Source organism: Rhododendron vialii, chromosome 11a (genome assembly GCF_030253575.1).
Source record: "Rhododendron vialii isolate Sample 1 chromosome 11a, ASM3025357v1".
In the NCBI taxonomy this organism is placed as follows: Eukaryota; Viridiplantae; Streptophyta; class Magnoliopsida; order Ericales; family Ericaceae; genus Rhododendron; species Rhododendron vialii.
This window is the reverse complement of record NC_080567.1, coordinates 23,334,856-23,360,978: the sequence shown is the minus strand read 5'-3', so window position 1 is coordinate 23,360,978 and position 26,123 is coordinate 23,334,856. Positions and strand designations below refer to the sequence as shown.

The window sequence follows — 26,123 nt, the reverse complement described above, 5'->3', positions numbered from 1 at the left end:
CCACATACTCTGTCTCCGCCCTCGACCACCACAATACCACCATAGCAAGGGGAACATAAACCCGTCTTTGACCACAATTATGCAAGCCCTCTGCGTTATGTCTGTCCTAAGTAGAGCACCAGACAACTTCTCTTTTATGCAACTTTCCCTTGCTTAAATGAGACATACAAATAAGAATGTGAGAACCCATCCCTCGCAACCTCCAAGCAAGCAATAAACACCTGTAATGACAAAATTAACCCTCCTTCGAATTTCATGAAATGTGAATTTCAACTTCGGATGTTCCTGACTTGGGGGCATATTTGTCGCCTCGCAAAATTCTGCACCTTCGATCCCTATGTAAGCATATTCTGAAAAAGAGCCACAAAAAGCTAAACCTATAACAATGGCAGGCAAGCTACTACAAGGTCATCCCAGAAAAGATTTCCAGCAAATTCATCAAAAATAATCCTAGTTATTGGACATCAACTTCCCAAAATGTACTTGTGAGTATGTACCCAATCAATTGGGGTCAGCTAACTGAACAACAAACTATGAAAACAAATGAAAAACGAAAACTTCATTTTACAACAATTTGCATCTAGATTCTGATATCCCTAGCAAAGATTACACATGTACGAAAAGGTACAAAACCCAAAAGCATATTCAACGGTAGCTGTTGGGTTCACTAGAATCAAGTTTTTCTGACATCACTAAAAAAATCCTAACTTCAGGGTCGGAGCACACTTCTCCAGATAGTCGCACAATTTGTCCCAGGTATCGTATCCATAAAGTCAGCCGAGCCGATCAGAGTTTACAATCCTAGCAAAAAATTAGTCCTCCAAATGTTACAGAAAAAACGTACTTCTACACTAGGAAAAATGCATAGAGGATCCATATTTCCCCGAAGTCCTCACTTCGCAAAAAATGCCTAGCTCCTTCTAACTCTTCATCTTAACACCCGCCATTTTCTCCTCAAACTTCAAAGTTTTAGCTGCAGTTAAAAGCATGTCGACTCCACCAGAGTTATTTATCAATCCTTCACTCTCTTTCCGATCTATTAGAAGGTTCTCAAATGCACCTTCTTTGTCTCCCTCTCTCTTTTTCAGTCTGCTTTGAATATTCTCATACTCCCTTTTTGCCTTGCGTATCCGCTGAATCCCCACATCACACTTTCTGCAAAACCATTTCCCTCGAGGAATCGAATTCCGTGGCGGCCGCATACAGTAAATATGATAGGCATGATCACACCCGTCACACATTACAATCTTTTCATCGTCGCAATCAGTGAGGCAGGCTCTACACAAACAAGAAGGACAATACCAACAGGGCCCATACGTATTCATTTGCTTTTTTGTCAAGCATTTCACATGGTAGTACTTGTGAAAGCATTGGGAATGGCCACAAACCATGAACCGATCGCCATTATCAACCTCATTCCGACAAACATTGCACTCATGGTAAGTTTTTCCTTCTTTCACTTGTGGGACCCCATGTTTGGATAAACCATTTGAGTTCTCTTCAATTTCGTCGCCTTGATTTCTAGAGGCATTCAGTTTCTCACACACTACACAATCACCATGGGGCGATCCGATGCCGTTAGCGGTGCACTTAGCACAGTACCAACTCTTTGGGGGAATTTCCTCTACAGCGGGCTCGATGCAGGAAACATGGTACAGCTCTTCACATGAATCACAAACCAAAGAGTCCCTTCCATTTGATATTTCTCCGCAGCGACGGCAAGCACAGGCTTTATAAACACCACAAGTCTCTGTTTGTTCTGGTTTAGTCTGAGAGTCTGATTCTACCATTGGGAACTGCCAGCAACAAAAACATTGAAAAGTATTTGTTCAGAGCCTAGTTACCAGATCCAAAAGCAAGTCTAAAACAATTCAATTCTCCCCCAAATGATTTCGGGTTTTCCACAGCTCCCACGGGCAGAACATCAAATATATAAAAATTTCAAACAGCATAAGCATTATAATTAACAAAGACCCCAAACACGACGTCCAATTCTTCAGCAGAGCTAAAACAGGTTGACAGGTAAAATGACCATTAGCACTACTAGTGAATAGCTGAAGCCAGTGAACAGCCTAAGGACTAAGGAGGTCAAAAACAATGGATATTAAATTAGAAAATTGATCTATAGACCTCGCTCAAATTAAACCAAGTTCCAACTCCGGCAGAAAGCAAAACCCCGAATAGAATAAAGATCTTAGTCACCAAAACCTAAGGGAAATGACATTTTTCTTCAGAATATTGTCCAAGTTCCAATAAACTCCCTTAGAGGACCCAAGATCATTTGCTCTGATCCAACACTAAGATTGTTACAGTTGGAGGGGAGAGAGAGAGAGAGAGAGAGAGAGAGAGAGAGAGGGAACAAGGGAGCACTGGGCCTCTGGGAGTTCAAAGGAACTTTCCCTGAATCAACTATTAAGTTTGATACTAAATATACACATCAACATTGAATAAATCTTATATCCATGAGCCACCAACTAATTGTACATAAAAACTTTGGAAAACTAATTTACTTTATCCTAACCAGCTTCAGAAGCACTATACACGAAGATCCCACCAGAGGAAGAAATAAAAGAAATACAGACGGTTCCGATAAATATTCACATGAGCAATCTATGCTTAATTCAAAAGCTAACTGCAGAGGCAAAAAAAAGTTCCTTCTTTGAAAAAGCCAAAGCTACCCATATAGCATAAATTTCATTAAGAGCAAGGGTTACGTAATGGCCGTTACGTAACAGGTTTTCAATGGTCCAATACCATTACGGGTGAAAATAACGGCGTTACGAAAGTTCACGTGTATTGGCCTTGAATTTTCGTAACTTCGTAACTTTGCGAGATTCTTCTGCCTTCACGAGCTAAAATAGTATTTTGAGAACCAAACTCTCATTATTTTAAACTGGTCAGAGAGAATGAGAAAAAACCTTCAATTTCATTCTTAAACGCAACATTTCATTCAAATCTTAATTACAGAACTACTTCGAAAGTCAATATTGCTTAAAAATATTCAATTTAGTCATAAATAAGCTTAGCGCATGTGTATCACTGGATTTTTCAGCATTTGCTAGTGCTTCAAAAAATAATTCACGAGTGCGGTGTCCAATTCCCGTTACACGTTGACCGATACTCCCGATATCCGCTACATGCGACCGCAACTGTTACGCCGACCAATACCGCGATTTAAAACCAAGAGCCCAAATAGTTGCACAAATTAACAGCACCATCAGCAAGTAATTCATTATTACCTGTTCCTGACAAGAAGCCCTTGACTTATCCGAAAGGCTCTTTCCAAGGGCAACCATTTCAGCACCAACGTTTTGAAGCTTTGTCCATAGCTGCAAAAAAAAAAATCCCAGGTTTGAGACAGTTAGCCACAAGAAATGTTTGGCTCACCGTAAAGGAACCAAAACATATCATGCTAGTAGTTGAAATTGGCAAGCAAAATTTGACATCCAGCCCAGCCTTCATGCTCCTATAAATTATGTGATGTGACACATGAAATTTGATTGTTTCTTGCCATCGCATCAAGACAAGCATATTATTGCTCCAGTGAGTTACAATGATATGACACATGAAAATTGGCCCAAACAATCCCAGCTATTGGTACATCCCTTCTCACGCAGATCACATGCAGTGCATGCTTTACACAGCCTTCCAATAAGGAGAAAGAAAACAAAGAAAGGTTCACACAACAGCAATGGAAGAAAAGACAATAGCCAAGCCTCCATAGGAAGAACGGAAATTGCAACTCTTCACAAGCCTCTCTAGTCTGCAAAGCTCAGACTTTGAACGTTGAAATTCATACAGAGTACAGATATTGGCGAAGATTGCAGCTTATACTCATCAACTTTTTATAATCACAATAAAATAAGCCAATTTGGACAACAGACTATCAAAAAGCTGGTTACTTAGTACAACCTTCCTGATTCCACACCCGTAGGTACTCAAAGAACCATCACTGTGCCACAAAAACTAACGAAAGATTCATACTATAGTGTCCTATAGGAAAATCAACTACGAAAATGTAATATAAACAGAAGAATTATACTTTCATATAAAAAACAAAGGGAAAGAAGACGAGCTAACCTTCATAGCATTACATGTATGTCAGTCCGCAACCCCCCACCCCACACACGCACACCCCAAAATAAAAAAACACCCACACAAATAAAGTTGTCGAGGATGCATGAGAAGCCAATACAAAAAAACCCATACATGGAAGAGGAAGTAAATAGTGGACTACAGCTTAGTGCAGAAAGATTTATAGGACATAATTAATTACATTTGATACAATAATAAATCCAAGAAAGAGTATCTACTCTCGCTGTTCAAAAAAGAAAAAGAAAAAAAAGTATCTACTCTCCAAAATTAGAAGTCTTCGAAAATGAAAATAAAAAGATCAAGAACCAAATCTCTCAAAAAATGAGAATTCACATTAAGGCATCATTAAACTATCAAAATTGCTCTTGCATAGTCAAATGTATCTTGAACCAAAACGAAAAGGAAAAAACTGGTAGAATGTCTAGTACAATAGTATAGGAGACTTGCATGTACAATCCCCACTTGTTAAGCATTGCACTATAGTAACAGAGCATACGCTCAACACCTAATCGAGCTTAATTGACCACAAGCACACAGAAAAACATGCACATAACGCAAATTTGGATGACAAAAAATACCTGTTGCATATCTGAATGAAAAAGCGCAGGCGAACTTTCATAAGCTCCCTGTTTCATCCTTGAGTTTATAAGACTAATGTCCAAAAAGCTATCAACTTTTATCCCTTGAAAATTTTTGAAGAGTAGGCCACATAGTTCAGCAAACTTTTCTGATACAGCAATATCAAAGAAAGCACGTCGACACGCATCAGCATTGGTATGGCTTGGTTCACTAAGTGATCCATTGGACATTAGATTCACATTCCCTCTGGAGGCATCATGGGTACCATTAGCAATACACTCTGTTCGCGACGAACATTTGTGGTTGTCATCACCAGAATGAACAGATGCCTGCAAACCAGACTGAGTAAGGCAATAATCATTTATTTCCGATAAAAGCAACAGCGAAAGGACAAAATGAAATAAGATGTAGACATTAGCTTAAATCTAGACCAAGCTAGTGACAGCGCATACCTTAGCTGCACTTCTGCGACTACTTTCTGGATGAGAAAGAAGTGCCTTTTGAATGCATCCCTGTAAACCACCTTCATTCTCGCAATCATCGCGCAGGGACTGATACATTTGTTCCAGAACAGCTTTTGTCCAACGATTCAGTGGGCAATCATCCGAACTCATAGCAGTGTGTGAGACTATCCTAGGATGATTAAACTGCTCACGGGAACTATCATGTTGAACGCCTTGGAATGGTTCTTCTATTGACTGCAGATAGCCAACTAACCCAGATATAGCTTACGAAAAGAAAATGTCACGAGAAGAATTCCAAAAACAGAACACTCACAAACAATACAAGAGTTTTTGTCACAAATACTGAAACAAAGAGTAATGTGGCCCATTACGCATTTTTTATTCCAAGTTCCCTAGATAAAGGCACCACAAAAATGGTAAGATATTGCAGTTACTCTAGTAGTATCAAATTTTATAACTTAAACACTCTTTCCTGCACGAATATTCATTCCACAAGGTTTTGGTAAGGTACACAAAGGATGAAATATCTGTCATAATATACTGTTTCAACTATCTCACTCTCCGGAATAGAAACTGCATATAACATACAACGCAGACAAAACACACATAACAAGGAGTATAAATATCCAGTTCACCTCTCTCAAAGAATATAAACATTCAGTTCACCTCTCTCAAGGGTGTGTCCGTTACGTGGTAACGTTTCCAGTTTCACAAATTTCTTTTATATCAGAAACCGAAAGTTGAATTCCATTTGTGCCAAGAGGAAAACAACAGGGGTTCATAATTTTCCGAAACAGGAGAAAACAAAATAAAGTGAAACATATTTGCTACTATCATTTTGGCAATGTCAACCAAACACCAGCAGCCACCCGCTATTGCCATCAGAACCACCAATGCAAACCCCAGCCACAAACACCACGAACTCTACTTTCCATCTCTTTAACTTTATACACACACGTACTATCAGTTCATTCATGGGAACAAGCACCACCATCCTTCTCTATCAAACTTCCAAATTCAAACTCAGTTTCACATAGTAAATATTAATGCAAAACTCAATCTTTCATCAGAGTTATATATACACATCCTACAAGCAAGAAGACTCGATGTAAAACTAATAAGCGATGTAAAAATAATAAGAGGATTACAGGACACCTGTAAAGACCAATTCTGTACAGGAGAATATAGATATAGATAGAGAGAGAGAGAGAGAGAGAGAGAGAGAGAGAGAGAGAGAGAGAGAGAGAGAGAGAGAGAGAGTGTGTCTGTGTGTCGGAGCCTCTTGAGGGTATTGGCCTCTGGCAAGTTTTCAGATGAGCAGCTCTTTCAAGAATCTAAATCTTAACTGAATTGCGGATGAGCTCAGTTAAGAATCTAAGTCTTGACTCAATTGGGGTTGCAAAGGCAACAGATTTCCCCTCAATTATATGAATTGGATCCTATTGACAAGAGAGGGAATTAGAAAATCAGATTATGATAACAAAAACTCGAGGGCTTTCGAGTACCGAATGGCAAGCTGCCCACCAAGGAGAGAGAGAGAGAGAGAGAGAGAGAGCAGCTTTGGATTTCTGCAGATGAGAGGCTTTCGCAGAGGGATCGAAGAGAGAAGATAGAGAGATTGGCAAGTGAAGAACGGGGATATGATTGCTGTCAACAAATCAAATTTTGGGTGCCACCAAGTATTGAATATGGGTTTCTGCTGTTATTATCTCTCCAACTCAAATGCATGTCAAGCCCCTTGCCTGTTTTGGTGTCTCAAAAAGGTGAAAACGTCTTTTTCCTGTTTTGTGAATCTTGGAAACTTAGTGAAAGTCTGCACAATTTAACAGACCAAACTGAATCACCAAACTTATCTTCTTCAACTGTTTATGAAACTATTGAAAGTGTACACAAGAATGTTACGAATCACACACTACATATATGCAGAGTAGATGAACAGCTGTACCAAGAATGAATAGACTTTTAATTAAAAAAACCAAATGATGAAACTAATGCTTAATTAGGTCTCAGTTCTCTCAATTGCACTTAGTCTTAGCAAAAGATATGTTTTTCGCCACTCCTCTAACTAAAAGAAGTTTCTGACATAAAATCACTATCACGGCTTTTCTGTCATTTCAATGTAAACAGGAGGAAAAAGTGCTAGGTACCAGGAGCAAGAACGTATATCACCTGTACATCCAAGAAGTTCCATCTTGAACAACTGAATCAGAAAATACCAGGGTTACGGCTAGATGGTTATTGCACACCTAGATGGCTAGATGTATTACATCAGTTCAACTATGTAATAGTATATAACTTCCCATCAAACCAAAAGAAAAAAGGGTCATGGAATATCAGGATGATTTTAATTTTTGGTTTAAGCATTTCAATTTCCTACTCAACTCAACTCAAAACAAATCCTACATCTTATAATTTTCAATTTGACACAACAATAAAACAGAACTACTTGAGGGTCGAGATCCCAACAAGAAATCAGGGCATAAAGAATTACAAAGTCCAAGGCAACCGAAAATAGAAAGTCATCCCACAAAAGAGTGTGGGTTGAATTTTTTTCGAAAAAGCTAACGAACCTTATCAGGCAGTCGGCTGACTGAATCTGCAGAAACATTCCCATCCTCAGGCAATTTAATCTCCAAACTAGCCATCTTGTTAAGCCTCCGCCTCTTGTACGTCCGCAAACCCTCACAGGATGATCCTGCGGAATTCCCATCACCAACAGCCCAAGTTTTAACTTCAGTTTTAAAACCATTTCCTATATCAGCAGCCCTGTTTTCAGCTTCAGTTGCAAATCCGTTTGCTGCTTTATCAGCCCCTCTCTCAACTTCAATGCGGTCATTTTCCACATCCATTGCCAACCCATTCACCGCATCAACAGCCCCGTTTTCAGCTTCAGTTGCTAACCCATTCGCTGCTTTATCAGCCCCATGTTCAACTTCAATTGGGTCATTTTCCACGTCAATTGCCAACCCATTCACTGCATCAAGAGCCCCATCCTCAACTCCAATGGCTGACCCATTAACCGAACCACAAGCCCCCTTTTCAACTTCAATTGGGCCATTTTCCGCATCAATTACCAACCCATTCACTGCATCAACAGTCCCATTCTCAACTCCGATGGCTGACCCATTAACCGAACCACCGGCCCCCTTTTCAACTTCAATTGGGTCATTTTCCGTGTCAATTGCCAACCCATTCACTGCAACTTCAATGGTTGAACCATTAACCGAACCACCGACAGCCTTTTCAACTTCAATTGGTTCATTTTCCACTGCCATTCCCGACCCATCAACTCCATCACCGCTCATATCCACGACTGCTCCAGCGCACTCCGCACCGCCACCATTACTCTCTCTCTCCCCATCAACCATTCCTTTACTTCCCAATTAACATAAACCACAAAAAATCCCCAATCTCCTGCGCAGGAAATTAGGGTTTCCAAAACGAAACCCAACTCAAACCATCCAAACCTCAATCCTTCCGCAAATACAGAAATACCCGTTTCACCAAATCGACTCAAGACCCACGATTTCTTCACGAATCCCAATTTCTATTCCCAAAAAAACCACCGAATTGAAGAAAAGGATTACTCCTTTTGTGCATGCATACCTCTATCTATATGTAAATGAGTTATATAAAACTAGATAGAGAGATAGGGGGGGATGGGGCTTACTTGAGTTGGGAAGACGAGACGACGGAGAAATTGGAGCCCTAGGACGCAATTCTTCTGAGAGTGTGAGACTGAAGAGGGCTAATCCGACTATCTTCAAAATTTTGAATCTAGAGGGTCTTTTTTTGCGGTGCTTTTTATTTTCGGGTGAGAGAATTGAATAACAAATACTCCTCCAATGAATTGATTTTTACTGCGTTCTTAATTTAATTTAATTTAATTTAATTGTGGGTGGGGGGGGGGCTGTGGGGGACTGTAGACCGGGTAACCGGGAATTAGCGGTGGGTGACTCTGTTGGTGCTTGTTTTGGGGACGGACAGTTGTCGGTTACCCCAAGTGGCCACGGCGTCAGTATTTCGAGTTGTCCTCGTGAGTCTGGACTGATGACTCTGCACGAGTTGTGATAATACTCCTATTTTGGTTCGTTTTATGGAGGGGGGGCTGCCGGAGCAAATACACCAGCATGCTGCATGCAGTTGCATTCTATCTTACCGTGTGTGCCGGTAATTAATGGTTCAGATTTTAAAAAAAATCTTTCAATCCTTACACTTTTGGACGGTAAGATTGCGTGCTTCTGCAGTTCTGCACGCTACTGTGTTTTGCTCACAGCAGGCCCCGCTTATGTATTTTGTATACTAAGGTTTTGGAGTATTAAACTTTGGTTTAATATTTTTTGGATTAAATAGATTAAACGTTTACCTTTACGAGATAAATTCAAAATTATAACCAAAATAAAAAATATATGTTCACTAAAGACGAAAATGTTGAAAACAATTGTTTGTATTTTAATTTCTTATTGTCGTCTCATCTGAACGTTTTTTAACTTGGGTATATGATGTGTTATTTTTTGATTCATCTCGTCAAGACCAATGTAAATCATAAAAAAAAATACTACAATATATTGTTATCTAAAATTACCGAATACTCATTGTCTTTAAGAATAAGTAATTTAGTCCAAACCATCTCATAAGGTTTGAATTAAGACTAGACTTGAGAGGGAGCAAAACTCAGTCTTACCCACCCATCGGGCTTGTTAAGGTCCATAAATTTGACATTCTGAGAAGAAATATTGTTTACAGTATTACATAGTTATGTGCATGGAACCTTAGGTGACCTACGTCGAGGTCGAAGATAAGGTCATCTCGTAAACTTATCCGTGGTTTGGATTTTGAGTTTTCCTTTTGCAATTACATTATAATGACCAAAGACGAAACCAGAATCTTATTTACGAATGGGCTGGCCGGCCACAACACGAATAATAAGATTTTCAAATTTCAAAGGTTCAAGAATATAAAACATTTAAATGACTAAATAATATACAAAACACAATATCTAGGGGCTCTTAACAAACCCAAAAACAACTAAAAGGTTAAAAAATAAATTTTTGTCAATACATTATACCTCAAGCATGTATCAAAATTGAATTAAACGATACCTCAAGTCATCTATAATTGAGCTGAAAATAATTTTTGCAACAATTTCCTTTTCAATAATTATAACGAAAGCATTTGTGAGGAATTCATCCTCCATTTAAAGCCCGGTTCCAACAACATTCATAGTTTAAAATGCCCTTTTTGGTCTACCATTTTTTATTCAATGGGAGGCCACCGTGTATAGTTTTAATACTAACACAAAAAAAAAAACTTAGGTAATTATAACAATTAAGAACCACAGGGAGGCCCTGGCCCCCATAAGGAAGCTTTTGGCTCCGTCATTGATAATGACCACATTTTGCGACCTTATTTTGGACATCATGGGAGTTATCTTCTATGTACTGGTAGAATTAATATACCCCACCTGTTGTGTTTTTACCTAAATATATGCAAGAATGACAACTCATATGGTATTCTAAATGTGGTAACCGTAGCATTGTTATTCCCTTTTGTATTTCGATTATGTTTCTCGTTCCTGGATCTGTAGGTTAGGTCCTTTGTATATATCAGTTTCTGTTTACACGAAAAGTAGGCGACATTAGTTTAAAAATAATCAAGTCTAACACAAGCATGCAAAAAAGAATACCAGGCAAAGGATCGTAGACAGGGTTAAACCTCCTTTGGTTTTCAGAAACTTGAGAAAGCTGCACTAGTTGGTTTTGAGTCTTTTGACATTGGTGCCTTGAGGAAGCTGCACTTGTGGGCTAATTTGTTCGTTTGCTAGTTTTGAATATTTTAGTTTAGGTAGTGGGTGGAGAGAGAAATATGTTATTAATGATAATAAGTAGATAGAGATAGAGATAGAGATAGAGATAGAAATGAAAGTAATAATTGGAAAAATAGAATAATAATTAAAGAGAGAAATATGATAACGATTAAAAATAAAACTGAAATAAATTTAAAAGAGAAACGAACAAAGCTGAGTCATCCTTTGGTTTGAAGGTCATCAAAGTGTGCACTTACATTACACTTTTTTTTTTTTTTTTTTTTTTGGTAAGTAAAAAATTTTATAACACCAAAAACCGCAAGAAGCTACAAAACCTCATAGGGGCATACCCCTAGCAAACCTATACAGTAGTTTCAAAAAACGAAAAAATACAGATTCCTATCTACACGTATTGATCCCAAAAATTCGAGAATCTAGAAGCCAATCATCACACAACCCCCTATTTTGGGCTGTAAACTTCACAGTAGTCCAAGAACTTAACCTGGCTCGAATGGCATCAAAAATGGCACGAACAACCTCAGGGATACCTTTGGAACTACCTTGAAAGATCCTGGAATTCCGTTCACCCCAAAGAAAATAAACTGAAGCAGCCAAAGACAGCTTATAAATGTAATTCCGGAAACCCTTACCCGCACGATTCTGCCCAGCCCATTCAAGCTCTTGAGATAGAGGCACAACAGCCTTACAAATGCCATTACGTATCATAATTTGCCCCCAAGTAGCAGCAGAGAAGTCACACTCAAAAAATAAATGATTATGAGACTCCATACCATTCAAACACAACACACACTGGGAACTCGCAGTTACACCCCAACTGACCAATCTGTCCCTAGTGGATAGCCTGCCCAGGATAGCAAGCCACTCGATAAAGCTCCACCGTGGCACACCTTGACTAAACCATACCAAGGGATGCCAAGGTTGGATAGGAGACCGATGTCTACATGCCTCCCAAGCAGATTTTACAGAGAAAAAACCATCAGCAGTTAAGGTCCAGGCAACCTTATCACACTCAGAGACGGTAGGCAAAAAGGTATCAGGAGTATTCCGTATAATGTTCAACACAGCTCTGTTCCTTTGCCTTGGCCAGTTCCATCCTCCTTGACCAACAATAGAAGACACCTTAGCACGTAAGGCAAGACCTCTATTTGTCACCACAGCCTCCCCAAACCTCTGATATAAGGCACCTAAAGGATGCCAATTGTCTGTCCAAAGGAATGTATCCTGTCCATTGCCAATGATGTGTCTAATCCAGCCTTGACAGGTAGAGCGCAGCTTCAGCAGTTTCCTCATAACCCAGGAAGCCTCACTAGGACACTGAATACTCCATAAACTCTGTCCTTTGAGAATATATACATGAACCCATTTAACCCACAGGTTATCTGCTTTTTTACTAAGGGCCCACAAATGCTTCATATTTACAGCTTTATTCCATTCCTTCAATGATCTAAAACCAAGCCCCCCTTCATTTTTTGGAATACAAAGATTTACCCAGCTTACCTTAGCTCCAGAGTGTTTCAGATCGGTACCTGACCAAAGGAAGGCACTCAAAACACCTTCTATTTCTTTAAGAATGCACAGTGGTAGAGTAAAAATTGAACTCCAATAAGATTGAATGCTAAAGAGGACTGATTGGATGAGCTGAGCCCTTCCACCATATGATAAAAACTTCTGAGTCCAACAATGAATTCTAGCCAAGATCTTATCCTTAAGCACAGAACAATCAGTGGAAGTGAGTCTAGTACTGATCAGAGGCACTCCTAGATACTTGACAGGGAGCTTGCCTTCCGAAATACCCATCAGAACAGTAAAAGACAACTTCATAGGGCTCGACACACCAGCAAAATACATAGAGCTCTTGAGAAGGTTAGGCTGCATACCTGAGAAACCATGGAACTCCTTTAAAGTTTTCAAAATAATCTGCAAGGATCCCTCCTGAGCTCCACTAAGGATAAAAAGATCATCCGCAAAAATAACATGAGAGATTTCCAATGCCTGACATTTAGGATGAAACTTGAATTCCCCATGAGCAATATTATAGATCAAGAGAGAGGAAAAAGCTTCCATAACCAGTAAAAATAAGTAAGGAGAAATGGAATCTCCTTGTCTAAGACCTCGAGCACCAGGAAAGTAACCAACCAAACCACCATTTATCATGACAGAAAACATGGGGGTAGTAATACAAGCTCTGACCCAACCAATAAAGGTTTCAGGGAACTCCATAGCAGCCATGGTATCTAGGAGAAAGTCCCAATCAACTGAATCATACGCTTTCATGAGATCAACCTTAATAGCACATCGTGGTGGGCCTTCATCCCTGTGATAGTTTCTAATCAACTCATGCATTAGCAACACATTGTCAACGATACTCCTGCCTTTAACAAAAGCTGATTGAGCAGAGCTAACAACATGTTCTAAAGTACCTTGCATCCGATTAGCTAAAATTTTAGTAATCACTTTATATATCACATTGCAACACGCAATAGGCCTGTAGTCTTTAACAAAAGAGGGATTAGGGATCTTAGGAACCAAGGTTAGAGCCGTAGAGTTCCATTCTCTGAGTAAAAAACCTTTATCAAAGAATGACAGAACAGCATCCACTAGATTTTGGCCCACAATCTCCCAGTTCTGTTGGAAGAAACTAGAGTTATAACCATCAGGGCCAGGGGCCTTATCTCCCTTAATGGATCGAAGGGCCCCTTTAATCTCTTCAACAGAAACTGGTTTGATTAATTCCAAATGCAAAGGGCCAGGTACCTTCTTTGTTACCACTTGCTGAAGGCAAGCTTTAGCATCATGTTTTTGCATAAATCTAGTGCCCAATAATCCCTTATAGAATTGCAAGATCTCTTTCTGAATATCTACTGGCTTCTCCAGTCTCACACCATCAACATTGACCAAGCTCAAGATCTTGTTCCTCATCCTGTTGCTACTGACTTTATGATGAAAAAATTTCGTGTTTTGGTCCCCAAGGCTTAACCAATTGACCCTTGATTTCTGCTTTTTAAAAGACTCCTCAGCAGCACTCAACTCCATGAACACCCTAACAGCCTTTTTCTCTTGATTCCTAAGATTCTCATCCCCAATATATTGTGTGCATAGAACTTGGAGGGACTCCATATGCTGTCTAGCCTCCACCACTCTTCCAGAAATGTTTGAAAAACAGTTGGCATTTAGATCCCGGAGAATAGGTTTCAACCTTTTAAGTTTTAAAGACAATCTCAACATAGCAGATCCAGAAACAGGCTTGATCCAAGAGTCAGACACCAAATCCTTAAAACTGTGATGCCTCATCCAAAAATTAAAAAATCGAAAAGGTTTCTTGCAACTATCTTCTTTACAAACTGCCACTATAAGGGAGCAGTGGTCAGAAATACCTGGAGAATGAGCTAAGGCCTCAGAGTTAGGGAAAGCATCCATCCAAGCAGCATTAACCACAACCCTGTCAATTCTACTCATATTTGCCCCTCCACCACCTTGTTTGTTAGTCCAAGTAAACCAAGCCCCTCTGGTAAGCAAATCCTCCATATCGATGTCAAATAAACATTGACTAAAATCAGAGGCAGCAGAAGCATCAAAAGATCCCATTCTCTCAGAGCTCCTAGCAACAACATTAAAGTCCCCCAACTGGATCCAAGGTGAATCCCCAAGAGAAGAGTGCAACAACCTCATTGAAGACCAAAGAGACCTTCGATCAATCACAGAGTTGGCACCATAGACTACAGAAGCAAAGAACAGCTTATGAGAAGTAAGACACTTTACTTGAACACAAAGAATTTGAGCAGAACTGTATACCAAGGACACATCCAACATACTGGGATCCCAACCGACAACAATTCTTGCAATGCCTTGAGCTCCTGAATTATCAACCATCAACCAGGAATTAGGAAAACATCTTGCCCTTACCCCATCAAGATTCTCCTTCCTAACCTTAGCTTCCAACACCCCACAAAGACTCAGCCTTTGAGAACAAATGAGAGACTTAACTTCTTTTTGTTTTAGAGGATTATTCAGCCCCCTAATATTCCAACATCCAATCTTGAATTTTAACGCTTAGTTTTGTTTCTCTGCCTCTTGGAAGAGGGACCTTTTCCACCACCCTTTTCAGCCCCCTTTTTAGCATCAGTAGGGGAGGTGGAAACCTGCATTGATTTAGCCATCACAGAAGCAACAACAACACCTATATTATCACCATTGACAGGAGGCTCATCAAACAAGTCCTTGGGCAGTTCCTCAGGCAAAATCTTACCCACAAGCTCAAACCTTCTTTCCGAAACCTGCGCAATAATGTCATCAACAGAAGCATCATTCAGAACCTCAAATCGATTTGGCACACCAGCCCCCGACTTAGGAGAGATGTGTGAAGCATCAGAGGAGACCTTCTGAGGAGTAAGACCAACCACCGCTACTGCAGGAGCTGGAAGTTCAGCATCACAAACTTGCTGTCCCACCTCTGTATGTACAATGAGCCCATTTGGCCCATAAAAAGCCCCATTCGGGTCACTAGTTGATGCAGGAGCATTTGGACAAGTATCCAAAGAGCCAAGAACCCCATTCCCAACCCTAATATCTTTGCGTAGAGTGCCCACCACTTGCCAACATTGGTTATTAGACACCTCAGTTTTCCTATTGGGCCCTCTAGTATCCCCAGTCTCAATTTTATTATCCCCCACCCTCCTTGGACATGTAGCAGACCCATGCCCAAACACCTTGCAATTAGTACAAGCTTGAGGCCTCCAGGGGTACTGAATTTTATCACTACCACATCCCCATTAGCATACCTCAAATCAAACGAATCAGGAAGGGTGGAGAAACAGTCCACCTCCACGCAAACTTTTGCAAAGCTCAGACGCTTCCCAGCTTCAGTCAACTTGTCAGCATACAAAGGACAACCCACAGAGCTAGCAATATAACTAAGACCAGGCCCAGTCCAAAATTCCAATGGTACATTATAAAAATGAACCCAAATAGGGATCTGAGACATTTGTTCCTTTTCTAGCTTGAGATGGGGATACCACATCTTCAAAATCAGAAGTTTCCCCCTAAAATGCCAAGGCCCCAACTCCAAAATTTGCCTAAACTGATCCCCTTCAAACATGAAAAAGAAGAACCCCTGTTCGTTAGAGAACACTTCACGAAGGCCATACTTAGCCCAGATATTCATTGCAATATTCCGCACAGCTATGAAACCCAACTTCTTGTCCAGGAAGTGCCCAACAATACAGTTTTCCCACTTAGAATGGCCCAGTTGTTCAATTTGTTCAGAAGGGGAAACAACAATCCTATTATTTTCAATAGTAGGGGGAAAGAATTCAAGCTTCATTCTATCAGTACTAGGAACTCCAGACTCGGTAGGATTACTAATCACAACATTCTTCCAAGAAGAGGCAGCCTCGGTACCAACAGATTGATTAGGATTGGCCAAGAGTTGTTTCAAACGATTGTTCTCGGAACTCAATTCCTTAAGCTGTCGCATCAAAGGGGAATCAGTTTCACTTGGACTCAAGTGATCAAGGGTCTCGACAGTCACCTGTTCTAACAGATCAATGATACCAGTCGGTGCTACCAGACCTAACGATGAAGCCCTAGGTTGGACCATAGTCGAAACCCTAGCAGGAGCCAAAGGTGAAGCCAAAGGTTTAGTCGAAATCTTCGTCCCCAAACTAAGAGGTGGGAACTCTGGATGCAAGGCACTCGCAGTCAGACCATTCAAATTAACAACCAAATTGCTCTCAGACAAGAGAAGGACAGCCATACCGCAAATACCAGAATACCAAAACCAAAATCCAAAAAACGCTAGACAAGAAAGGAAAGCAGACAGACGAGGAGAAAGAGGAAGAGAATACCCGCAGAGAAGATCACAGTGAAGATCGCAGAGAAGTCAAGTGCGACAAGGCGCCCCAACGCTCAAATCGCCCCAAATCGCCCCAACGCCGAATTCAAGGGTCAATTGCATATCCACTGATCTAAAGGGAATTCGTGGAGATAATTTTCGAACCCTAGAGAGAGAGAGAGAGAACTTTGGAAAAATATAACAGCAGAGAACGGTAATTGATTTTTGGGTGTTTTGGCTAAAACACTTACATTACACTTGAAAGCAGTTTACCAGATTTGTTTATTTAGAAATTAGTACTCCCTCTTTTTTGTTGTTGAAGAAAACAGTTACTAATGGAGTAAAAATTCAAAGATACGTGGTCGATTCTACCCTTCCAGTTAAGAAGAGTAGTTTTGGGGGTCAGTGAGGAGATTTGTAAGCACACATGCATGTACGTATGAGGTTTAGTCACATAATTTTTTAAAATGCATTACTCAGCTGCGCTTTCTTTCTCAATTTTTGCACTGCGTTTGCGCTTTCAAATTCTTGCTCTTGTGAATTTTTTGTATAACTTTTCAAGGACTTTTTGGCACGGTCTTTTTGGCCGCTTTCTCTTAATCTTTATAAGATTTAGGTTAGTTTTTTTTACACCATATTTTTTGTCTTAACGAGAGGAATAAAAAAAATATCAAAATATAGACCAAAGTTTCAAAAAAAACTATACAAGACGACGAAAAGGACCAAAATTTTGACTTTTTCAACTTGTGGGTTATTTTTGTCGTCTTGTATAAATTTTTTTCCAATTTGGGTTTTTTTTTAATATATTTTTCTAATTTCACTCATCAAGACGAAAAATATGGTGTAAAAATTTGACCTAATTTTGTGAAGATTAAGAGAAAGTAACCAAAAGACGGTGCCAAAAAGTCTCTGAAAAGTTAGGCCAAACTCGCCCAGTTGAGACGTGTAATTCACACATGTTTTTTCCGATAGTGCTTCTGCTTCCACTCATGCACGTGGATTACGCAACTCACGTATCAGAGGGTATAAATGTGTTTGTTCATTGCTCTGATCAACTCCATGGTTTTGTTTTCTACAAACTATATATTAACCAATCTTTCTATACTCATTAGTCTAATTCAGCATTGTTTTCTAGGAGTAGTAAAATATGTCACGCCTTTAACATGTGGTCAATAGTGGAGTATTTATCTACTCCTATTTAGAAGAATATGATTAATTGTTGGCTTAATTTTTGCATATTTTGCTGAACTGCATTGAATTCTTCAGTAATCCATCTTTGTTTAATTCAGCTCCAATTAATTAATAAAATCACAATATAAGTACTTCCTAGTTCCTTGGATTTGCAAACATAGTTAGTGCTTCCTTGGATTAGCAATGGAGAGCCAGTCGGCACTTTCCGACAGAACTCTTTGGCAATGGCAGACAAACCCCTTGTTCAAATCAGTATGTTTTGTTTTTGGGTAAATTTAAGTCAGTTATGTTATTTTGTTTCTATCTATCTTAACACATGTATTCTTGTTACGGTAATGCTACAAACACAATTTCAAAACACAACTCTGGCTTCAATTGTGTCGAGAGTCGTTTGATGCATGTGGACCCACGTCCAACGATTTTTGACACGGCTTGTGTTGGTTGCATTACTCTATGTTAATCGCTATCTATTACCTATGCATTCACATGTAGTACATTTTTTAAGTTCCGTGTCTATTGCCGTTGCTACATTTGATTTGTTTGCTTTTCATTTCAATTTCACACCGGTACAACATTCATACCTCAACTTCCCAACATTTTTTTGCAAGAGAAAAAAATGAAAAATGCTAGGGGTACCACCGTACCGAAGAAATGGGAGTTTCCAAAAAATTACCTTTCATTGATTCTTCTGTAAAATTTATATTTTGATCAAAATTGTTTTTCAAAAAATTGAATCAAAAAGTGAAATTTGATCACTAAATCGTAAAAAAAAAAAAAAAAGAAGTTGTTGGGAGTTGGGACATGTGGGCCATTTTTCCTGCTGGTATTTTTAGGAGTGTACTTCTTTTATGAGATCTGTTTGGAATTGAAAAAAGTGAGGGAAAATATAAGAAAAAAAAAAAAAACAACGATAATGTCAAAAATATTTTGTTAGTGTCAAAATTTTAGTGCATATGAGACTTGTAACTTGCACATAGGACAAGAATTTTGTGCATCGAAATTTTATCACTAACAAAAACAATTTTGGCAATATCACTACCCATGAAATGATAATGCCAAAAAAGTAAGGAAAATAATTTTGCCACTTCAATTATTTATTATGACACTCCAAAATTTATCTTTTAATGTGTTTACTATGTATAATTTTTACACTAAAAGATAAATTTTAGAGTTCCATCATAAAAAATTAGATTGCCAAAATGGAAATACAATGCTAATTTTTTTTTTTTTTGACAGTTTCTCTCTCTTTTTCTCCCAACCAAACAATAGAAGAGATTTTTTAAAATTTTTCTTTCATTTCTCTACACGTTCAGTTCTTTATTCACTGTTTAAGGACCCCGAGCCCTCTCTTTACCAAATTCTTCTCTCACACCAAACAGAACCAATCCGAAGAAATGCGAGGAGGAGGCCACCGCCGGCGACCGTCGGACGAATTCGGATCGGACTCCGACGCGGAAGAGAACGGCGGCGGAAACCCAACAAGAACGATGAAGTGCGTGTCGTGCAGGGAGGAGTACGCGTCGCGCGACGCCGGCACGTGCCGGGAGTGTTACGAGGAGGCCAGCGAGACGGAGGAGGAGCTCAAGCGAGAGATCGAAGATCTCAAGGCCAAGGTCGCCTTCCTCAGATTCTCCTCCTGGACCCCGCACCAGCACCAGAGGCCCACACCGCCGTGCTTCACCGACGTCGTTCTGGTGGCGTCCGACGACGACAACCCAGTTCCTGTTCCGGCCCATAAGGCCGTTCTCGTGAGTACCATTTTCCCCAGACTGCCCTTTTCTTGTTGGAATGGTATATGGACTCATGGGTTTCTACTTGTTTGTGAGAAGTTTGGATTTTGTATAATTGTAATAATAAAAAAGGCAATTTTTAAAAATCAGATTCAAAAAAGCTTCAAAATTAATTAATCGATCGATGTGTTTTGCAAATAATGATTATCTAACTTCTGCATTTACATTCACAACTGGCTAAAGAGCATAGTTGTCAAATCGTGAATCGAATCGAGAATCGAAATGGTCATTTTTCGAATCGTGAATGGAATCGAATCGTGAATCGCTCTGATTCGGTCATGACTTCTATAATGCATAGAAACCTATGGTTATTGATTAAAGTATCAACAATATATACTACAAATGAAAGATTTAGGCCTAAATCAATAAATACTTTCTTCTAAATGATGATTTAATAATAACGTGGAATATTAGGTAAGTTGCTTCTATTGCAACTACCAAGAGATGATGATTCGTAAAGCCTACTTATGGTTCTTTTTGTACGAAAGAGTTATAAGTACAAAACAAACCTTTAAAAGGTCTATAGGGTTGTTATATTCCATTTATCTTCCTCATTTTCGATTCACTCTCATAATAAATATATTTTTCTTATTATCTATCCATATAACATAGACAATAAATGACATTTAACAATACTAGACCTTAAAAAACATATTTGAACCCTTTTTAAACAACAAAAGAAGCAAAACAAGAGTAAAAAATGAATTTCGAAAATTTTAAGTGAATCGAATGATTCACTGATTCACTTACGATTCTCAGCTATTTCCGATTCGGCAACTTATTCGTATCGATTACCCACCGAATCGTATCGAATCGTACGATACGAATCGTAAATCACCGATTCACTTACAATTCTCAGCTATTTCCGATTCGGTAGCCTATTCGTATCGATTACCCACCGAATCGTATCGAATCGTACGATACGAATCGTGAATCGTACGATTCTGACAACTATGCTAAAGAGTCCCTAGCTAACAGCAAGAACTTGATTTAACTGTAGTTGAGATGCATAGATGATGCGGTCAACCCGAAATTGCTAGTTTTATGGGGATAGCATAATTGAGAGACAATGCTTACTTTTGATTGATCTGGTTATGAATGATTAGGTGGCCAACCCAGTTCCAGTCCGGCCCCGGTACATAAGGTCATTCTAGTGATTACCCATTTGTCACTCCAAACTGCATTTGGTGGATTGCAAAGTGTTTGCATCTTTGTGGTGGTGAATTATGTTCAATATTGTGGGGGAACATGTGTCAAAATCTTGTTGTTCGATGCTTCCGTTTATGATATAATGGCAGAGATGGTTTTGGGAGATATTGAACCTACTAGGGTAGCTCACCAGTTCAATGTGGCCTCCGGTTTTGTGTTCAACTCTCCTTGGCAGTACCCTAAATTACCTTTTATCCTTGAGGGATGAGTCCAAAGTGGCAGTATCTTGACTCTTGAGGGGTTTCTTGTCAACCCAAAAAAAAAAAAAAAAAATAGCCAAAAAGAAGAGGTTTTGGGCGATGCACACAAACATTGGCGCAAGTCTCGGATTCAAGGAACACTATTGTAATTTGATTTTCTGACTTTCCAATAAGATGCAGTTAACATAGAAAACTATGAAACACTTATTCGCAGATGAGTGAGTACGGGTATTCCCCCAGAGAATCATCAGTCTGCACTTTTAGAATATAGATGGTACGATCAGGTTATTCTGCCTTAGACGATTATAGCATTGTAGACCTTTGGTACTTTTGAAATGGATGGGTGTTTACTGCAGAGTAAAGCTTGTGTATAGCATAATTTGAAACACTGGTTTCTTCGTGTTCTTAATCCTCTTGAAAGCCTTGCACAGTTTAGGGTGGCTAGTTGATTTTGTTAAGAGTTGACATCGCTGACACCCTCTTCTTCAACTCCATTTTCTGTTGTTGATTCAATGATCTCAGCTCTTCCTGTATTTCTGGAAATCATAGCATTTCAGTGAAAAGACACTTATCTTGCTTTTTCTGAAGCCACACCTCAAATGCTAAATAACAAACTAGAAGCCAGAGAATGGGTAGGCCGTAGAGATGTGCAACATTTTGTTATAGAAAATCGGTGGAACTTCGAAGTTGTGGCCTGTCTTATTTGAACCTCAAGCAGGCCTTCTTGCTGTTGTATTGTGATTGTGAATACGACTCTGTTCTAAAAATCGGTCTAGGCGGCCGCAGAGGCGACGCTACGCTGAAGACAGTGGGATCGCCCGACCCCATGGGAAAGAAAAAATCACCTGTAATTATACTGATTTTTTTCATAAGTCAACAAATGAACCCATTAAAATGTAGTCTTAACCCACCTTGGTACCATCACACTAGATTATTTTCCCCATAAAAGTTGAAATCCACCGCTAAAATCTTGCAAATTTCCCCTCAGTCGAATCTTCTGACTGTCTATCCACTCAACTCTCGTCTTTGTTTCCCTATCTGTCTGATCCCAATATTTCCTCCAAACTTGTATTTCAAACTTTATTGGTTTGTTTTGAATGTTTTGAAGCTTAATTTGTACAAAATATTAGGTGTATTTTATCTTTGATATGATATTGTAAGAGTTCAACTACCGTATAACAAATATATAACAAACATAAGAGTCCGAAAAATGTTTTGTCAAATGTATTGTCTCTAGAACTGGCCCCATGTATGTATATGTAGATGTATATATAGGTTATTGATGAAAGACTGTGATTGCATGTTTCTATCTATCGGCTTGTTTACTAACCAGTGAAGTTAGCATTACTTTTGCCTGTAGCGACAGCCATAATAAAGATAGCTTTTTCGACCATAAAATGTAAAGACCAAGTTGTGTAAACGAATGAGAGATCGGCAGTGGGATGATTGCATAGCCATGTATATTGAAAAGAAAGTTTTTCATTTCATTGACAATGAAGCTATTATGCAATGATTTTGTTATATGAAATCTCTTCGTATGCAATAGTACATGGAAGCTATGTATTTTCTTTTTGTGAACACTGACAAGTAGATTAGTATTAGTATATGTTTTCAGTATCTTTTAGCTATTAATTGAAAAGTTTAATTGACCTTCGATGTGTGGTTTGTTGAAAATGGAAAATAAATTGTTCCATTAATATAAACGTTGCTTTTTTAGATTATCTTAGAAAATAAGTTGTAAATTGTTTTTTTTAATATAAATGTTTCCTTTTTATGACCCCTCATTCATATATTCCTGGAGTTGCCACTGGGCGGCCGACTAGTCGGCGCTTAGGCTGGGGTCTAACGCCTAGAAATTGGCCTAGGCAGTAGGCGCTGACTAGTCTGCTGCTTAGGGAGCTAGTCGGCCTCTAGGTGCTAGGCACCCTTCTTCCATTTAGAACACTTGAATGCAAACCTTTATTTTTTGTTCCTTTGTTTCTCTATCCTCAGGCAAGCCGTTCCCCAGTTTTCAGAGCCATGCTTGAAAATGAGATGGAGGAAAGCCGGAGCGGTACAGTCAGGATAAGTGATGTATCATACGATGCTCTTCGCGCCTTTGTCAACTTCTTGTACACCGCCGAAGCGTGCCTTGATGAGCAAATGGCCTGTGATCTTTTAGTCTTGGGTGAAAAATACCAAGTGAAACACCTCAAGACCTATTGTGAGAAGTTCATGGTGTCAAAGTTGAATTGGGAAAATGCACTACTCAGTTTTGCCTTTGCTCACCAACACAATGCGAAAAACTTGGCTGATTCAGCTTTGTCGTTAATCATGGACAACATGGATAAGCTACGTAAGCGAGAGGAATACGCGGAGCTCGTGGACAAGGATCCTCGGCTTGTTGTTGAAATCTTTGAAGCTTATCTCTCCAAACAGGTAAATACTGCTGCACACAAGGATTCGTCGTCGAAGCCTTGACAAGAGCTCAATTGTGGTTTTTTTTTTTTTTTGGGCATTGAAAGCTGATACAGCAATTATCATCTACTTTGGGTTTCTAGATTATCATTGGAAATGATTGTCGTCTGTCTGGTGTTCAAAGTCTGGTTGAAATTGGATGTAAATGAATTTTCAGGTTTTGATGGCCTCTTATAAAGGAGTTTAAATTTAGAAAAGGCGTTCAATGCATTCTTTTTTCCCAACAACTCACAAGGCATTTTGGCCTTGCCGTTGCAAATTTTCGTAAAGATTTTCTATTCAGTATTGGGAATGAATGGCAGGTTGTCATTCGGACTCAAGTAGTCCTACACTTCCATGAAGAGGTTTCGTTTACATCATAAAACCACGTTCTTGATTCATTTTAGGGTGTCTCTTATTGAAGAGAAGTAAACTTTCACAAAAATATGTTATGGTGACCTTTGACTCTCTAAACTAGGGATTGTAGATCCAGATGTGGTACATAATATGTTGACAAAACATCTTCATCATTGTTCGGAACGCATCACACACAAGTTGGCAGATGAGTTTTGATAGAGAACTGTAGATCTGTTGTCTCAGTTTTGGTGACTGGGTTGTAGCCTGGAATTGGAGTTGTGTTGCTTTACAGGTCCCAGACTCGGGGAATAGACGCCAGACTCTACTTAAAGATGCAGAGTCGAATATCGAACCATCGATTTACTATTTCAGAATAAATTGCTTTGCATGCGCTTTCAGCCCATACTATTACGGAGTAGTATTTATCCCATGTAGCATGTTGGAATTTTTTGTTTTTGGAACTGCATGTAGCATGATGGATTGAGCATCACTTCTTGGCTTCTGCTTGAACACTTGTTCACAATCTAAGGCATTATTTGCACTATCTTCGACGTTTCTGGGAAAAACCCCCGAGACATTTTTTGGTAGATGGTTAAGCGTCCCGAACAAATTCTGCATTTGGCTTCTCATTCATTGCGAAAGTGTGAAATTCCAGCATGACCTTCGTTCCCTTCACTCAACCAGTATCCTTTGGATGACTAGGCAAAATGACACCGTCGGTTTTACATTGGATGACCATGGACTTGGGGTCGACAAATTTTGACTGTCATTTGATCATCATTTCACTTTAGTTGACTTCTCTTTTATCATGGTCTATTTTGTAACTTCTTGACCAAAAATCAAAGAAAATTCCAGAAATATATTTCTGGAATTGTTGTTGAGCCTTTAAGACATACAAAACGAGGCATCACTGTTCGAACGACTAATTTTCCTTTTGAAACCTTGTGTAGACTTGTGACCCAGCTGACCATCACTATCATTTTTCACCCCCTCTAAGAGCATCCACATCAGGGGAGGCAAAAACCCCTGTGCGCTACTTTAATGAGAAAAATACTGAAAACTCAGCAACATCAAACTCGCTTACATCATCGTTACTTTACAAATTTTCATTTTTGCTACAGTTGCTCACAGCTTTACACGAGCCACTGTTTACAAGTTACATATATTTTACTATTTTGTTATGATGTTGTCCCTACCTTCCGTTCTTTTATTTGTTCGCTGCCTCTCTTCTTCTTTTTTTGTAATAATAAAGAAGCAATATTTTTAATAGGATAGTTTTAATATAAAGGGTCTGATGCAGTAGATATTTTAAAAGTGAGTAGCTAAAGTAATAAAGTGGATTTTTAAAAGGTTATTTGTTCCAAAATGTAGAGAGGCTAATGCGGATGCCCTAATACCGTGGGCCAGGTTTTATCCTTGGTTTGGGAACCAAAAATTTGGAAGGGTTTTAGTTATCCCCCCTTCTCTTAGACCGGCGAAGAGGGCTTCCGGGGGATTATTTTCGGATGGGTTTTGAGGTGTTATTAAGTTATCCCCCAATCCCCGGGAAATTGGACGATTTTACCCCTCCTTATCCCCCTCCCCCAACCCCCAACCTACTTGGGTTTTTGACGATGAACAGCGAAACAAGAACAGGAAGAAAAAGAACAATAGAACATGAAGAAAAAGAACAATAGATCGGAGAGAGGGAGGACTAACTAGGTGGTGACATTCAACAGGGATCGGAGAGAGGGAGTGTGTCGTAGCCGTTCTCTTCTTCTTTTTCTTCTACTGCCGTTGCCATTGCCGTTCTCTCTCTCTCTCCCTCTATCAAATTCCCGATCCCAAATTGTGCGAAGTTGTTAAGCTCTGCGAAGCAACAAGCAAAGATTCATGGGCTAAAAAGATCGGTAGAATCTGATATTCTAGGATGACTTGCTAGTAGCCCGAGTTCCAGGCCAGGCCCATAGAAAGATCAAAGGAATCTTCATGGGCCAAACGTAGGTCATATCACAAGTCCACTGGCCTTTGAGAACTCTCTTTTTTTGTGTTTTTTTTGGTTAACACCTTTGAGAACTCTCTCAATATACACCAGTTGCACTTAGATGCTAATATATTTGCCAAAAATATTCTCTTCGTTTCTCCTTTTTTTGTTTTTTCCTCACA

General features: G+C 39.3%; 2 protein-coding genes across 4 annotated transcripts; one reads left to right on the top strand and one right to left on the bottom strand.

Annotated features, from left to right (window-relative positions):
* Positions 1–434: 434 nt before the first annotated feature.
* Positions 435–8,996, bottom strand: LOC131307327 (PHD finger protein EHD3). 3 transcript variants are annotated; one of them, XM_058333778.1, is made up of 6 exons: positions 8,809–8,996; positions 7,709–8,685; positions 5,127–5,372; positions 4,674–5,003; positions 3,240–3,329; positions 435–1,796 (listed from the first exon to the last, which is right to left on the bottom strand). In XM_058333778.1, the coding sequence occupies exons 2-6, from the start codon at positions 8,504–8,506 to the stop codon at positions 921–923; spliced, it is 2,340 nt and encodes a 779-aa protein (XP_058189761.1). In that variant the 5' UTR covers positions 8,507–8,685; positions 8,809–8,996; the 3' UTR covers positions 435–920. The 3 variants fall into 3 exon arrangements, with proteins under 3 accessions (XP_058189761.1, XP_058189759.1, XP_058189760.1); XM_058333776.1 differs by having other exon boundaries at positions 4,674–5,015; positions 7,709–8,750; positions 8,809–8,974; XM_058333777.1 differs by having other exon boundaries at positions 4,674–5,015; positions 8,809–8,974.
* A 10,287-nt stretch (positions 8,997–19,283) lies between these two features.
* Positions 19,284–23,839, top strand: LOC131307326 (BTB/POZ domain-containing protein At4g08455). Its single transcript, XM_058333775.1, has 2 exons — positions 19,284–19,734; positions 23,178–23,839. Exons 1-2 carry the CDS (start codon positions 19,381–19,383, stop codon positions 23,643–23,645), a joined length of 822 nt encoding a protein of 273 aa, XP_058189758.1. The 5' UTR covers positions 19,284–19,380; the 3' UTR covers positions 23,646–23,839.
* Positions 23,840–26,123: the final 2,284 nt, after the last annotated feature.